Source organism: Physeter macrocephalus, chromosome 11 (genome assembly GCF_002837175.3).
Source record: "Physeter macrocephalus isolate SW-GA chromosome 11, ASM283717v5, whole genome shotgun sequence".
NCBI lineage: Eukaryota > Metazoa > Chordata > Mammalia > Artiodactyla > Physeteridae > Physeter > Physeter macrocephalus.
This window is the reverse complement of record NC_041224.1, coordinates 148,737,045-148,754,143: the sequence shown is the minus strand read 5'-3', so window position 1 is coordinate 148,754,143 and position 17,099 is coordinate 148,737,045. Positions and strand designations below refer to the sequence as shown.

Genomic DNA, 17,099 nt, shown 5'->3' with positions numbered 1-17,099 from the left:
TGTACCACAATGTTCACTGCAGCTCTATTTAAAATAGCCAGGACATGGAAACAACCTAAGTGTCCATTGACAGATGAATGGATAAAGAAGATGTGGTACATATATACAATGGAATATTACTCAGCCATAAAAAGAAATGAAATTGAGTTATTTGTGTGAAGTGGATGGACCTAGAGTCTGTCATACAGAGTGAAGTAAGTCAGAGAGAAAAACAAATATCATATGCTAACACATATATATGGAATCTAAAAAAAGGTTCTGAAGAACCTAGGGGCAGGACAGGAATAAAGACGCAGACGTAGAGATTGGACTTGAGGACACGGGGAGGGGGAAGGGTAAGCTGGGACGAAGTGAGAGAGTGACATGAACTTATATATACTACCAAATGTAAAATAGACAGCTATTGGGAGGTAGCCGCATGGCACAGGGAGATCAGTTCAGTGCTTTGTGACTGCCTGGAGGGGTGGGATGGGGAGGGTTGGGGGGAGACGCAGGAGGGGTTAGATATGGGGATGTGTGTGCATGTATAGCTAATTCACTTTGTTGTAAGGCAGAAACTAGCACACCATTGTAAAGCAATTATACTCCAATAAAGATGTTAAAATAAATACAAGGTTGTACTACTTAAAAAAAAAGAGTTTCTTCCTAAGTTATGAAATCATTCAGAGGGAGTATTTAATAATTGGAAGAGAATAAAAGTGACTATGGAAGGACTTCCCTAGTCTCAGTGGTTAAGAATCTGCCTGCCAATGCAGGGGACACGGGTTCGATCCCTGGTCCGGGAAGATCCCACATGCCGCGGAGCAACTAAGCCTGCGTGCCATAGCTACTGAAGCCCACGCGACCTAGAGCCCACGCGCCGCAACTACTGAAGCCCACGTGCTCTAGGGCCCACATGCTGCAACTACTGAGCCTGCATGCTGCAACTACTGAAGCCTGGGCACCTAGAGCCCGTGCTCCACAACAAGAGAAGCCACCGCAATGAGAAGCCTGCACACGACAACAAAGAGTAGCCCCCGCTCGCCGCAACTATAGAAAGCCCGCGCACGGCAACAAAGACCTAATGCAGCCAAATAAATAAATAAATAAATAAAACTGACTACAGAATGAAATGTTAAATTTCATACTTTTAAGAGTGTTTCAAAGTATGAATATGAGGATTATAAAATGCATAACAGAGGAAGCACAGACATCATTAACACAAAGCAATTTTTTAAAAATTGCAGCACGCTCTGTAAGTCTGTCTTATTAAGGATTAAATCCTAACAGAAAACCTTAAATCTTATTTAGCCTCCTAAGAGGGATCTGCTTTACTCTTTTGCTTAAATATACAACATCTGCTTTGTATCTCTCACTCCATCAATAGGAAAATAATCCTAACTACTAATTTTTCTTGCTTTCAAGAGAAATTACCCATTTTGAATACTGTCTCCTCATTTGAGTCATATTTCTCATGTAACTGCAAAATTTCTTTTATGAGGACAAAACTTCTCTAGAATCCCAAATAAACGGCACAGGTGTACTTCACCTTCTGCTATGAGCATTCTCCCCACCCAACCCCACCCAAAATGCAAAAATCTTGCATTTGGATAAATGAAATCACATTTAGAAATAAAAGCTAAGTGGTTTGTTATTTAAAATTAGCAAGCACCATATTTATCTTTTCTTATAAACCTAAATGTTCATATTTCAGGTGTAATTAAGAGTTATTTAGGTACACAAGATTAATCTGTGGGACGTCCCTGGCGGTCCAGTAGTTAGGACTTCGCCTTCCAATGCAGGGGGTGTGGGTTTGATCCCTGGTCAGGGAGCTAGGATCCCACATGCTTCATGGCCAAGAGGCCAAGACATAAAGCAGAAGCAATGTTGTAACAAATTCAATAAAGACTTTGGAAATGGTCCACATCAAAAGAAAAAATCTGAAAAAAAAGATTAATTTGTACTTAAAGTTTCTCACTGAAAAAAATTAAATAAATTTTACCTGACAGTTAACAATCTGATGTCTGTTCAGACGGTCACACAGCTCTTGTGATAAACCCACTCGTCTTAGTTTCTTGCTACCCATGCCTTCAGATGCAGCAAGATAAAGAAGAACCTTGAAAAAAAGCTGGAAAATAGCATAAGCAACAGTAGATGGGCTATCCAAAACACTCTACAAAATAAAAAATCCTTCAAGCGTCTCCATATACAAAATGAAACGTATGGTATTTAAAATATTACTGATAAAATAAAGGAAGGCAATAAAATCTTTCCAAATATTTTAAACAGGGGAGACAACCGTTTGTCAAACGTGCACATACAGAAACAAGACACTATAAGAATGTGCAATTCACACAATTCTTTAAAACTTATTACACAAATATAATAACACCGTTTCACATTTATATAGCATCTTAAGATTTTCAGTGCATTTATAAACTTTATTTGGATGTGTAATTAATACACATATTTCCAAACAGCACTCCCAGAAAGTCTTTACTTTCATTGCACTGTAACAATAATAAATTTATTGACCACCTACTGTATACCAGGCACTGTTCCAAAGCTTTACATCAGTTATCACATTTAAGCTTCTCAACAGGCCTATAAGGAAGATTGATCACTGATCTCATTTTTACATATGAGAAATTAAACCCTGGAAAGGTTAGCCATTCCACTGTTAGCAGAAAAAGTAAATGGTGGATCCAGAACTCGAACCCAGGAAGTCTGACTCTTAGGCCTAGCCTCTTAACCAGTATACTGTACTACAAGTCTGTAATCATATTTAAACTCTCCTTTTTCTATGAATCAGAACAAACCTTCTGAATCAAATGAGATTTTATTATTTCAGGTGTTATTTACAAACTGAAATTGTTTTTTTGTTATACTAGCTGCTCACATCCCCACATGCAATTAAATTTCACTCTTCTGGTTGAACCCTGTGAGGGCTAAATGAAGCTCATGATATATTTGTCTTCAGAGAGTTAGAATAGAATCACTCTGATTCCCTTAATAGCTCATGCAAAGGAGAAGCTGTGTATCTCACTCAGATGGCAAAATATCCTCTGAATAGAGTAGAAATAGGAACTCTTCATTGTTCCAGGGGATAAAACAATATAATTATCAGAAAAAGAGTAATATTTTGGAACAAAAATATATACTGAGAATGTAGATATTTATTTCCAATACCATGGCCCAAATTTCTACTTAACATCTATATTCTCGGATCAGACTAACACTCTCTTCCTCTCCCGCTCTCTCTCCTTCTTTCTCTCTCTCACACACACACATCCTTCCCACAAACACAAAATACATCCCTCTCATTTCACTCAAAGGGAATTTGTCATTATTGGTTTCTGTCTCTCAAAAAGAAAGTTTACCAAGTGACATCTGCTGTATCATTGCCTAGGGTCTTCACAGATCAGGTAGCTCTGGGCAATGACACAATTTAGACTGATAAATTCAATCAAAAAGGAGAAATGTAAACCCCAAACTACCTGGAATACTTTAACAATGACCAACTCTGCTATCTCTGCCTTAGTAGGACCACTCCTATCACTTGCCTAGACTATTGCATACAGCCTCTGGTCACTCCCTGCCTCGCAAAACAAACAAACAAACAAACAAAAACATTCATTTGTTCCTTCCACAGATGCTTCTTAAGCACACACTCTGCTGAGCTTCTGCGGCACAAGAATCATCTAAGTATATTTCCTCCTGTTTGGGAACTCACAGTAAAAGACGAAAAGAGATATATACACAAATAATTACAGTCATGCAGCAAGTATTGTCATTGGAATATAAATGTGCTGTGGAAGCAGAGAGTAATAAGCACCAAACTGACCTACAAGTCACAATCCTGTCAGAGGTAGCCTCCTAAAAATTTGCTCCAATCCTGTCACTCTCATCCTTTAAAACCACCCATGGGACCATGAGACCACAGGATAAATTCCACACTTCTTATGATGGCCTATAGCCTCTTCATAAACTGGTCCCTCACTTCCCTCTCATTCACATATCAGATTGCAAGGCCCACATTCTGGCCGTTCTGGCAAAATCACTTGCCTCCCAGTATCTTAGTTTCTTCATCTGAAAAACAAGCATCATTCAAATATCCACTTCATAGGAATGCAGTGAAGGTTAAAGGATGTGGATGGTGCCTGGCTCCGTAGTGCTCAAGGCTAGGGATTATGATCAGTTCATTCAGGAAAACAGCATTAGTTGGTAACGTTGGTAGGTTACACAAACGCCTCCCTGCCTCCCTGACTCTCCTCCACAAAGACTTCCCGCTACTTAGGCTCTTCCTCTCCAATGTTCTCATTACGCTGTGTACATATTTGTTCGATAATCTTCCTAACGTATTGTTTTGGCTTGCATGTTTGTTTTTTTCCACCAGAAACCGTAAATTCCTGCTCCGCGTGTGTGTGCACGAGCATGTAACTGAGGGTGTGAGGGAAGACGTTCAATCCTGGAAACTGAATCCTCTCCTCATCAAGAAAAAAAAAATCCACATGTTAGATGGTCAGTGAAAACTGTGAATTAACAAATAATAGCTAATATTTCTTGAGCCCTTATTAGGTGCCACTGTTCCAAGATTTTCAGATGTTTTACCCCATTTTACAGACTAATATTGAGGCACTGAGTTGAAAAACTTGAGCGAAGTCTAACAACTAGCACATGGTGGAGTAAGCATTCGAACCCAGGGATCTGACTCCATATTCCACGCTATTAAATACCTCTTCTTCAACACCATCTGAAGAGGGTCAGACACTAAACTTCCCTTAATGACGGGCTCCCCTGCCTAGACCTCAAACTGCCCACAAGTGGGAAGACGGGTGGACATCAAGAGGCGAAAACATCACCCCAGAATCCCCTAACAATAACTCTTCCCAACAAGGTGCAGTTTCCAAGCGTCCCCCACAAAGGAAAGCCAGACGCCTCAGATCTGCGGCGGGGCTCAAGTTAAGATCCTTATGGACCTAAGGGGGCGTGCCCTGCACCCAAGAGTGACTCTCCGCTCCCCCGATACCAACAACACTGACCCAGAAAGGGAGCAGGAAATAATGAGCGCACCCCAATTCCCCAAACCGCCCCCCACATGAAACTTTCCAGTACCGGGTCTGCGGCATCCAACTTTCAAAGTTTCCCCTACCCCTCACACAGTTCCCCGCGGAAAGAGACGCAAAGCAACAAACAAAGCACTGGTTGGGTCGTCTCCCTGGCGAAATATCCAATAAAAGGTAGGCACAGGCCCAGGTCGGCTCCGCTGCTTGCTGGGAATTGTAGTTCACATTCTGTAATTAGTCTACGAGTCCCAACTTCTCAATACAGTGATTATCAAAATCCGGTGGAGGAACATCAGCAAGGAGAATATGAGCCAGGAAAAAACTTGCTTGTAATTTTCTCTCTTCTTTCTTTTGTCACTTCATTTAAAAACTGATTAATGGACCAGAGAGACATGTTAGTTTTCTGGGAATAGATGAGAATCCACCAATCATCGAAGAGGCTTTGGAAGAGAGTTTTTGGTTTGTTTTGGTTTGCTTTTTTTCACCACATTTTGGTGGTGAAATAGTTTGGAAAATGCTGAATGAAATTGCTCAAACCGAAAACATGTAATGGGGAAACGTGAGAGTCTATAGTTGAAGAACACCAAGGAAACCAAACAGAAGGTTCAGTATAAAAGCAGCTGTGATTAGCAAACTAGTAAACCGTTACTTTAAGACTCGGTTTCAGATTATTATATTTGAGAAAGGCTTTTGCTCATTCTTTGCTCCCATCTCCCCGTGCATACCTCTATCTTATACTTTAGCCCACTTCATCCTAATTATTGACCTGCACCCCCTCACTAGACTGTGATCTCCTTGAGGACAAGGACCGTATCTTATTCAGCTTCTAAAGTAGGCCCTAGCACACAGTTCAATTAACGGTCGTGGGGTAAAGGAGCAAATAAATGAATGGAGTTAAGCCGAAGAAACTGGGAATTCAGAACGTAGGGACCTGGGATTATAAGGGAGCCCAAGTGGATGGAACAATATGGAGGAGGATCTAAATTTCCTTGCTCTGGGTATCCCCAAAGCGTGGCAAAGCAATGTCACTGGTTGGCGCTCAGTAAACGCTAACTTCAAATTAGGGAGAAAAGAGAACAAAAGAAAAAACATCAAGGCACACAGCGATTCCTGCCACTTGCTCCACCGAAGGCAAAACGGAAGATGTCAAGCAGAGGATCTGTCAAAACCGTGAGGGGTGCTCCTAAACCAGGTAGCTGATACCGCTTTCCTAGCTTCCTCTAATGCGGAGGTGGAGTCACGTGACCCAAACAAATATGGCGCCTTATTTGCGTCTTTCCTTGATTGACCAATTAGAGTAGCTGCTGTCAGTTGTCATCCTCTCCCCGCCTCAACCTTCTGAACGGGATTTGTCACCTGACTCAGCTCAAACATGGCTGCGCTGGAAGCTCTGATGATTTGGGCGCCTGGAGCAGGTGAGTGTAAGGCTCCCCAGAGAAGGCGGGAGCGCTCTCCACGACCCAGGTAGGGAGCGTCCCTGAGCCCCAATCCCAACTGCCCTCCAGTTCTGACACAGATTCCTCTCCTGATCTTCAATCCTCTGCCTTAAAAGAGGGCTCAAACTAGGGAGGTTTCTGCTGAATTTCTCATCCGTAAAGAGGCGACCACCTGGGGATTTGGAGCCGGATTAGGCATAAAGTTCAGGAGGAAATACGGAAGTGGAGTTTCGGGTCTACGCCGCGGGCTAACATGACGATTAATATTCGTTAAATATTGGATGCGCCTAGAGAGATGGGATCCACCCCTTGGGGAAAGGTGGAACTTCCCAAAAGAGACAGTAACCTGTCAAATCAAACTTACAACGTTAATTAGAAAAGTAAGCCCCGCCTTTCCTAGTGCGGCTAGTACTGGCTAGTTTGTCTCAATATAGTTCCTTACTTTTCTTCTGACTCGGGTGTGTGTTGTTTCTAGGAGGTACTCCACGAATGAGAAAATTGACAATGTGTTTTGCGTAATTCATCTCTTTCTATCTCCCTGCACTCTGTGCCGGGAAAATGCATCATCCATTTGGAGAAGAGGAAACTGCTTCTCAGAAGCAACTTTTTGGATTTTTCTGTGAATGCCTTCGGAGAGGAGAATGGGAGTTGGCACAGGCATGTGTACCTCAGCTACACGAGGCCCAAGGAGATATCCCAAAGAAGGTGGAAGATATACTTCAGGCGCTGGTCATCTGTCCCAGTCAGCTGAGGTAAGGGAACTCTGTCTTCCTGCCAGGCAGTCACAGGGCGGGAGACACAAGGTTCTATACTTGAGCTCTGGTCCATGTGCCTCATTCAATCACCTCTGAAGAATTAACAAAGGTAGAGTGTATTTCACATGTTCTGAAAATTTACCTCTATAATACATGCCTATTTATTACTTTATCAGTTTGGCTTTGAATTATCATCTGGAGCGGTATTTAAGCCTGGAACCACCATTTCTTGTTTATTATCATTAAAGTAGATAGTGCAACTACATTGAAAAGCATTTTCTTTACCCCCAAAAGAACAAACCTGCTCCCTTCTTGCTTGTGAAATTGAAGATATTGTTGTAGCTTTAACAAAGGACCAGAAGTGAATTCACTTAAAGCATTTTATTTTGAAATAATTAAGCATAGACTCACAAGAAGTGCAAAAACAATACAAAGAGTACCCTTTCCCCAACTTCCTCCAATTGTGACATCTTATATAACTATAGTAAATATCAAAACCAAGAAATTGACACTGGTACTGTTAACTAGACTACAGCCCTTATTCAGTTTTCACCATTTTTAAAATCTGCATTCATTTTTTTTTTTTGGCCCCGCCTCAGGGAATGCGGGATCCTATTAGCGGCCGAACCCACGCGCCCCGCTGCATTGGAAGTGCAGAGTCCCAAGCACTGGCCTGCCAGGGAAGTCCCAATCTGCATTCACCTTTATGTGTGTAGTTCTGTGTATCTTTATCCATTCTTAGACTCATATAACTACTAGTATAATCAAGGTACAGGACTATTTCATCACCACAAAAGAATTCCCTTGCTCCCTGGGAATACCTCTTTGTACACTGATCCCTCCTTGTCCCCTGGCAACCAATGTTCTCTATCTGAATTTTGAATGAAGTTCTTCCTGACAGTGCTATTAACAATTAGTGGTATAGGAGTTAAACGTTCAGTCTCTCCCTCACTTTTCCTTACTCTGGCAGTTATTTATGAGAAAGTACTGTATTAGCACATATAGAATGGAGATTTACATGATTCTTTTCTTCCTTTGTTTTTTCCCTTAAATTTGGATTCTAGCCAATTGCTGTCTAATTTAAATTACTAACTTCAAAGAAAGGCTTATGAATTCCTATAATCCTGTTTCTGGCATAGAGTTAAAAATAAATTTTTATGAAGTTCTTTTTTTCTTTGACTATTTGATTCTGTTTTCAAGATTTTAAGTTTTCTATTTCAGATAGCTTTGCTCTTATGGTTTTCTGTGTAATATTATTTTGTTTTAAAGACTAGATAGGGAGGTGGAGGTAGAATTGCGACTTTTTTTTTTTTTAATGAAAGCTGCTTGTTCTATTCTGGTTCTCGTTTTATTGATCTGTCATATACATTCAAAAATTTCTCAGGACAATGTCTTGCCAGTTCAGGTTTAAAACAGACTGAGTAGTGAAATCTAAATCTTGGATCACAAAAGAGAAAAGGTCAGTAGAGACTCTTTGTTTAGAAATTTTTTCTTTTTACATTTTTCAGATGTGGACAGGATATCAACCCTCAAAGATTAGCCTGGGTCTGGCTTCTTGTACTGGAAAAATGGTTGGCCCTGGAAAAGGTAAGTAGGTTTACATTTAAAATTTTCGCCCGAGGCCAAGACTGAAAATAACTTGGAAGGAGTTATGAAATTTCCCTTTTGTCTGTTATTTCCTTTATTTTGAGGTTTGTCATATTCCTTTCTCAGTATTGACAGTGAGAATGGCTTAAGTATTTATTGCTGTCTCTTTACCTAAATTCATTTTTAAATTCACTAACTTACATTGGCATTAATTCACTAACCTACCATCTGAGGTGATACTATTGTGCTAAATACTACTGTGAGTCTTGTGCCCCAACAGAACTTTGCAGAACTCAGTGAAAGTGACAAGATAGTGAATAAAGTCTAATCCTCATAATACTCAAGTAAGGGAAAATGGGCTGAGCTGAAACTTAGTTGTTCATCCAAAAATCTTATTTTAACTAGTCCAGTACAGTGAAATCTTATAGATTTAAACGTCATTAATTAATAATTTAACAACTCACATGAATTGAAATAAAAGTTACCAAATATGAAAACACAGTGAGCAAATTAATAGTGAAAGAAAACTTGTAAGGAAGGGTTTTTTGTCTTTTATTTTTTTAAGAAAAATTACCATTCAAAGCACTTTTAGAAATATGTGTTAATTATCAGAAATTGATATCCATTAAAAAAATTCTCAGGCAATTTTGTATTAAACCTGAGACTTTAAGATTTAAGTGAGGAACCTCTGACTCAGAAAAGAAATGACTGGCCCAGGGTCACACCATAAAGTTAGTTGGCAAAATTGGAGCTGGAACCAATATCTTCTGCCTTCGAGTCATCAGTTCTCTGCTTTTTCCACCTCAACAATATTTTTAGCCTTCATAGACTTAAAATTAAGAAACCATAAATTCTTTTTTTAAATTTTTATTTATTTATTTTTGTCTGTGTTGGGTCTTTGTTGCTGCGCACAGGCTTTCTCTAGTTGCGGCGAGCGGGGGCTACTCTTCGTTGCGGTGCACAGGCTTCTCATTGCCGTGGCTTCTCTTGTTGCAGAACACGGGCTCTAGGCATGCGGGCTTCAGTAGTTGTGGCATGTGGGCTCAGTAGTTGTGGCTCGTGGGCTCTAGAGCGCAGGCTCAATAGTTGTGGCACACAGGCTTAGTTGCTTCGTTGCATGTGGATCTTCCCAGACCAGGGCTCGAATCCGTGTCCCCTGTGTTGGCAGGCAGATTCTTAACCACTGCGCCACCAGGTAAGCCACAAGAAACCATAAATTCTATTTTGTAAATGTCTATAATTTAGCCTAATTTTCTTCTTAACTTCTCTCAGTCATCAGAATTAATTTCGTCTTTAGTTCTGCTTTGGCCTGACACTTACCCTTCTTCACATAGCTGTCAAAAAGCACCAGAAGTTACTAATCTAAATGTATTTATTATCCAGGCTTTTGGTAATGGTCTAGCAAAGAGAAATGACAAAAAGATCAGCAGGAGAGGGAAGGAGAAGAAGCAAAACTGAAAAATAATTAACCCCAGGTTGTTTAAGAGTTGGCTGTAGTTTCAGATCTAAAAGAGACCTCTTCAGCTAAAATATTCAATAGTATCTTCAAAGAGAAAAGAAAAAAAAAACAAATGTTATTGTTACTGACTAACGATCTTTTCAATACAAACATGGAATTTGTCAAGCCAGGTGAACTTTTGCCTCAGCAGAGGGTATTTGTTTACTTTATGGCTGATTGGTGGTTGTTAAATTTCTGGACAGTTGGTCAACCAGATCAGGTGGATTTCACTTCCCTGGCTTCTTTTCACAGACTAAGAGTTGTTTTTCCCAGAATTGAAGATCTTTTGGTCCTTAAAGCTCCAGCACCTCAGTTATTTAAACAGTTGTGGGAATGTTTTAAACTTTATACAAGGCCCTCAGAGAGTTTTAAAACTTAATACAAGGACCAAGACTTCAAATGTGTTCCTGAGGTAGTTCTACAAAGCCAGAACTGGACTTCATCTTCTAGGGAGTTGGCCTTCCTGGACTGGCCTTCATCTTCTCGGGACTTGGCCTTCCTGGACTGGCCTTCATCTTCTGGGGACTTGGCCTTCCTGGACTGGCCTTCATCTTCTAGGGACCTGGCCTTCCTGGACTGGCCTTCATCTTCTAGGGACTTGGCCTTCCTGGACTGGCCTTCATCTTCTAGGGACTTGCTGGCTGCTCCTGCTCCAGTCTCCCACCTGCTGTCAAAAGCTCCTTTTGAATTATTCGTTGAAACTGATTCCATTTTCCCTTTCCTTCATCCATTTTTGCCTTATGCCCTTTTATGTTTTATCACGTGAACAGCATGATGTTCACAGAATGCTGCTTCTAATAAAGGAAAAATAGAAACAACTCCCATGTCTACAATCTAAGACTGATTAATCTACTTGTAAAATACCATGACACTATTAAAATTACGTGGTAAATGAATTTTCAGTGACATGGAAGGATGTTTATATTCTATGTGAAGAAAAAAAAATTTTAGAAAACAGTATGTTTGTTATGCATGCATATATGCATATGTAGAAAATGGTCTGAATACCCTTAGAACACAGTTGTAACTATAGTTCTCCTTCAGTGGAAAGATTTGGGGTGTGTGTGTGTTGGGTATGTGTGTTTTCATTTGCCTGTTTGTATTCTCTGCTTTTTCTGCATTGAACATGCTTTGCTTTTATAGTAAGAAAATCTGTGCTTAGAAACATTGGGCAAATTCTTGCCTGTTTTAGGAATGTTAGTTGTCTTTGACCCTGCCTATGCATAAAGTAATTTCACCAGTAAAAAAAGATACAAGCTAGTCAGTCTTTAGGATTTTAATGAAAGTCCTAAAATCTTAACCAGTTCTTTTATTAAGGGCCTGCTGTCTGGGCTTATCTATTCCTTCCTCTTAGTCCTTGATAGAATCACTAACTTTCAGCTTGCCAGAATGAATTTTGTCTACACCTTCCAATCATTAGCATTATATAAGCATTCAGATGGCATGATTTACAGGTGTCTCTAATTTAAAAGAGGGCTTGTCAGAATTAGTCCCAGACTTTCATCTCATTTGTATTTGTGTCTGGAGAAAGGGGGACTATCATTTTAGTTTTAAGGACCAGGTGAAGGGAAGTTATTGTGAAACAAGCAGGTGCAGGAAGAGTCAGAGGCTTTCTCTTCCTTTATACATTAGTCTCTGATGTCGTGTCTCATTAACAAACAATGGGGTCACTTTTTCCTTTTCATGCTTGAAATGATTAGAAAATACTTCCTAACCATTTCATCATTACTGAAGATTATTTTTAAAAACATCCTGATGCCATAGTTTTGTTTGATTTCGTGATTTAATGAGATTTTAAAAAACACATGAAAATATGGCGCATAATACCTGGCACATAATAAGTGGTTCATAAACATTAGATCTCTCCCCCTTTACTTTTATTTTCCAACTAAAAATGAATACCAAAAATGGGTTTAGGCCAAAAGAGGATCATGTGGGCCATTCCATCCCAGCTTACCCATAACTGGGTGCTTTGGACACTGCAAGGGAGAGTCTTGGAGAAGGACTTCAAGTTAGAGGGAAAAAGTCACATGAAATAAGCAAGCCTTGGCATTTGAGGCTAAACAGTGTGGGATTTAAGTGTTAGTATTTAAGAGGAGTATGTGTTCAGTTTAGCCGTTTCCGTTTATAAAGAAAAGTGTCTGAAGGCATACCCAGGAATTTAATGGTCAGAAGTACTTTATCTTAGAGAAAACAGCAGAAATAAGATGAACCAGAAAGAAGTATTTACTTATAATTGTCAGCTAAAGCATATGCTTAATATCTATGCTTCCTTCTTATGATTCTTCTAGAAGTTACTTCCAGCTGGCTTCCGGAGAAAACTTGAGTTACTTTTATTGTCAGAAGACCTCCCAGGTGACATCCCAGAGGACATCCTCAAGGTGAGAGAGGGCCCTGGATCTGTCTGCCCAGGTTTGCAGTCACTCAACAAATTCAGCTTTCAGGGATCCAGCAGAAACAGGTCCCCAAGATGTTGGCAGCTCTCTGTTCTCAGGCAAGACCAGGCTAGGTGGAGGCCCCTTGAGGGCAATTTAGAGATAGGAGAAACTTATCTGATTGTAGAATTCTTAGAGGTCGCTTGGCCAGAAGTACTAATTATAGCTGAGGATTAATTTTTTTTTTCATTTCATGTAAAAGGAATACCTAACTTGGTTTTAAACTAGGTGTTTAAATTTTTCACCAGAATGTGGCAGGGAATATAAAGGGAGAAAGGAACTAGTATGTATTTGCTGAATACCTTTTCTGTAACAGGTGCACTGAATGTGTTATATAGCTAATCCTTACAACCACCTTCTGGGAGCAGATTCAAAATCTTAACTAGATCTATACTTAAGTGCCTGAGGGATGCTCTGAGGCTCAATACTTATTTTCTTCATGACCCAGCCACCAGCTAACTGAAGATATATTCACAGTAGGATTTAAGGTAGGGACTTTCACTTGTATTAGGTCAAGGACTCATGGTCCTGTGACCATTTTGGAGGCAGTTAGGAACAGGTATCCCTGAGTACCACCCACAGGAATGGTGCTGAAGTGTGGGAAATAACCTACCAAACAAATTATAGGCTACAGAGATCTTGCCTTTTAAAGGCTTGCAATCTAGTTGGAGAGGAAGGAAATACACACATGGCACAATTAGGTACTAAGCCATATGGTACTAATTTTAAGAACATTGAAAGCCCAATAAAGAGGGAGAGTTGTGTGAGTTGGAGGTACTGGGGAAGGTTTTAGGGAAGGATGAAGAATGGGCTGTATCCAAAATCTTGGTTGGGATTTAGATCAGGGGTTTAAAAACTGGTCTGTAGTGTTCTTTTAAAAGTTGAATTTAAATGCCTCGAGCTGGGCATAGTGTCTTATTCCCATCTGTTACCTGGTCTATGAGTTTGCAGTCCCTGATTTAGATCGACAGTGCACATTTCGGAGGCAATGGGGGTGGAGCTGACTAGCTTGAGCGTGGAGGCCTTGGGCAAATCTCTCTTTGCCTCAACCCCCTGATTTGAGGACACCTTCAAAACGAGGATAATAGTAGTGTCTTCTTCCTAAGGTGGTTGTAAGTATTAATTTAATTTTTCTGTGTAAAGGACCTGGCACATAGTAACTACTACAGAAGTATTTGCTATTGCTACTGTTGTATATACACACATGCATATGTATACACTGAAAAGAGGAAAACAGGAAGGCGTGTAAGTGATAACATTCTGGACATAGCGCCCATCCCTCTCTTCATCCCCTATTTAGGAGCTGTACACGGTCTTAGCACAAGATGCAGCAGCCCCTGTGCTTGACGGAAATCAGAGGCAAGAGAGCTGGCCCCCTTGGCTCAGCTCAGAAGCTGTCTCTCTGCTCTGGGATCTCCTGCGAGAGGCCCCTCAGCCCACGCAGGCCCTGCTGGAGCTCCTGCTCGGGGAGGAAGATGGCACGGGCCTCCAAGGCTGGCCCCTGCAGAAGGTGCTGGTGGACCTCATTCGAAAGGCACTGCGAGCTTTGCGGGGTCCTGCCATTGGGCACCCAGGGACAGTCGATGCCATCTACGGAGCCCTGCGGACTCTGCGCTGCCCTGCAGAGCCGCTCGGGGCTGAGCTGCATCTCCTGTGTGAGGAACTGCTGGAGGCCAGCAGGTCGGAGGGGAGTCCCCTGCGGGAGGAGCGGCTGCTCGGCTGCCTGCTGCACAAGGCCGGGCGGGGCCTGGTGTCCCTGTATGGCCACACCTATGCAGAGAAGGCCCCAGAAAAGCCACCGATGACCACACCCTCGGGAAAAGGTGTGTTCCCTGCACTGCTTCTCTAATTCCACTCTGCCCAACCCATCTGACTCCCTCTAGCCTGCTCCCTTCCATGTTGTTCAGGAAAGCTAATGGGAGAAGCTGAGCAAAAATGGGCAAGATGTTCTTCTGTGAAAGCACAGCTTTCATAGCTTAAGAAGAAGTGATGGAGAAAAAAATGAAGTAATAGTCATAGCAGAAAAAAACTTTTCAGAAACTACTGAGAGAAGTAAAGAGTCTTTAAGATAGAAGTGTAGAAAACCTGGTTTAACTTTTTAAAAGAGTGAACTCTCATGTCAATTGGTCTTTCAAATGGGCTTTACCTTAGGAAAGAAGAGTCCACTTCCCCAGTAACCCCATCTGGTTTGATTTTCAGTCTCACTGGCTCATCTAGATCCTGAGCGAGCAATGCTAGCCTTGTTCTCCAATCCTGACCCAGCCCAGGCTTGGAAATTGGCCTATTTCTACTGCCTGAGCAACGGCAAGCACTTCCTCGAGCAGATCCTGGTAAGTCAAACTCAGTGCTTCTCCACCACTCAAGTTCCCAGGGACTCTCTCCAGGCTTCTTCACTCCTCCTTTCTCTCACACTCATTGATCCAACGCAAAGCAGTTTAATTAGCAGTGAGTCGTCTAGTTTGTGTCCATCCCACAGTTCCAGAAGGCTCTGAGAACAAGTATCATTCATAATTAGAACTGCCAGCATTTTGTCTCAGTCCTTGGGCAGGCACTGAAATGTTGGATACATGTAAGCTTTCTGGAGGGTGCAAGGAAGCAAAGACAGTGGCAGCGATATGTTGCCTAGCTGACAGGGGACTCTAATTACTCTAACCTTTTCCTTCCAGATTGCAACTGAGCTCTAGTTTAATTCAACAGCTTTTTTTTTTTTTTAATTGTTCTTTTTTTTTTTGGCTGTGTCAGGTCTTAGTTGCGGCACGCAGGATCTTTCGCTGCGACACGGGTTCTTCGTCGCGGCGCACGGGCTTCTCTCTAGTTGTGGCATGCAGGTTTTCTCTCTCTCATTGTGGTGCACGGGCTCCAGGGCACGTGGGCTCTGTAGTTGTGGCGCGTGGGCTCCAGAGCATGTGGGCTCTAGTTTGTGGCACGCAGGCTCTCTAGTTGAGGCACACGAGCTCATAGTTGTGGCACGCGGGCTTAGTTGCCCCACGGCATGTGGGATCTTAGTTCCCCGACCAGGGATGTCCCCCGCATTGGAAGGGGGATTCTTTACCACTGGACCACCAGGAAAGTTCTTCAACAGCTATTTATTAACCTCATTCTATGTACTATGTACTATGCTAGGATCTGGGGATACAACAGAAGTCAATCCCTGCCTTCTAGGAGCTTACAGTCTAGTGTTTTCCTAAACACTTTGTAGTCAACTGGCCACTTCTGTCATTGTCAGACACCTCCCTTCTATACTGAAAAGCTTCCTACCCTGATTAGCAGCAAGTCCCCAGAGCTGCCTCTAGCAGCCTCCTTTGGCTTCCAGGTGACAGCGCTCACCCTGCTGAAAGAGGAAGACTTCCCAAGTCTTGGCTGCCTGCTAGATAGAGAATTCAGCCCTCTCAGTCCACTGCTTGTGCTCCTGGGCTGGACACACTGCCAGAGCCTAGCGTCAGCCAAGAGGCTGCTCCAGACACTGCACAGGACCCAGGTAACTCTCACTCTGCGGCCCAAGCTGCTCCGGAAATGAGTGTGGTGGCACTTTGGGCTGAGGCAGAACGCAGGGTCCTGAAGTCGGTCACATCTCTGACCCCAGGTGCCTGAGTCAGCATCTCTTTCTTCTCCCGTATCCACACAGGACCAAGGCTGTGATAAGCTCCTCAGGGATGCCTGTGATGGGCTGTGGGCCCACCTGGAGGTCCTGGAGTGGTGTGTGCAGCAGAGCAGGTACGGCCCTGCACAGCCAGCCCCCTTCCCACCATTGGGCACACTTGACCCATGCTCGGCACGTGTGGCCATTTCAAGACATCTTCCCTGTAAATGGTTTAAGTTGACAGTGTTGACCAGCAACAAATAATTGTTCCAACTGTTAAACCAGGAAAGAAACATAAGTAGTGATTATCTTCACCAAAGCCATAAGGTCATAACTAGAGGATAATTTAAGGATGACAATGATCACAAGAACAAAACCTCACATCTCCTGAGCACTTACTATATACCAGGCATTGCTCTAAGCCCTTTACGTGATGATTTCACTTAACCTTAACAATAATCCTGTGAGGTAAACACCAATATTATCCTCATTTTAAAGGTGGGGCACCTGAAGCCCAGAGGTGTTAAATAACATGCCCAAAGTCCACAGCTAGTGAGTGTGGTCCACATTCTTAGCCACGTGTTATCTTTTTTTTTTTTTTTTTTTTTTTTGCGGTACGCGGGCCTCTCACTGTTGTGGCCTCTCCCGCTGCGGAGCACAGGCTACAGACGTGCAGGCTCAGCGGCCATGGCTCACGGGCCCAGCCGCTCCGCGGCATGTGGGATCTTCCCGGACCGGGGCACGAACCCGTGTCCCCTGCATC

The 17,099-nt window shown here is 42.3% G+C and overlaps 2 protein-coding genes across 13 annotated transcripts in view; one reads left to right on the top strand and one right to left on the bottom strand.

Moving 5' to 3' along the window:
• The window catches only part of RAD51B (RAD51 paralog B), a 334,908-nt gene extending 329,810 nt beyond the window's left edge, over positions 1-5,098 (bottom strand). The window contains exons 1-2 of the mRNA XM_055088495.1: positions 5,095-5,098; positions 1,982-2,067 (exon numbers count right to left, since the gene is read on the bottom strand). Of these exons, the coding sequence (XP_054944470.1) occupies positions 1,982-2,065 (84 nt within the window). The 5' untranslated portion in view covers positions 2,066-2,067; positions 5,095-5,098. The remainder of the gene's footprint in view (positions 1-1,981; positions 2,068-5,094) is intronic.
• Positions 5,099-6,400: 1,302 nt separating this feature from the next.
• ZFYVE26 (zinc finger FYVE-type containing 26) overlaps positions 6,401-17,099 on the top strand; it is a 76,915-nt gene continuing 66,216 nt past the window's right edge. For 8 of the 12 annotated variants that reach the window (XR_008618687.1, XM_055088549.1, XM_028496048.2 and 5 more), the window contains exons 1-8: positions 6,401-6,460; positions 6,957-7,233; positions 8,745-8,823; positions 12,613-12,702; positions 14,057-14,579; positions 14,956-15,086; positions 16,070-16,234; positions 16,382-16,470. Coding sequence is in view for 10 of the 12 variants with exons in the window: in XM_055088549.1 (XP_054944524.1) it covers positions 7,040-7,233; positions 8,745-8,823; positions 12,613-12,702; positions 14,057-14,579; positions 14,956-15,086; positions 16,070-16,234; positions 16,382-16,470 (1,271 nt within the window). In the remaining 2 variants the exon portion in view is untranslated. Of the gene's footprint in view, positions 6,461-6,956; positions 7,234-8,744; positions 8,824-12,612; positions 12,703-14,056; positions 14,580-14,955; positions 15,087-16,069; positions 16,235-16,381; positions 16,471-17,099 lie in introns of those variants that run through there. The other 4 variants (XM_055088548.1, XM_055088554.1, XM_055088552.1 and 1 more) reach the window with 4 other exon arrangements.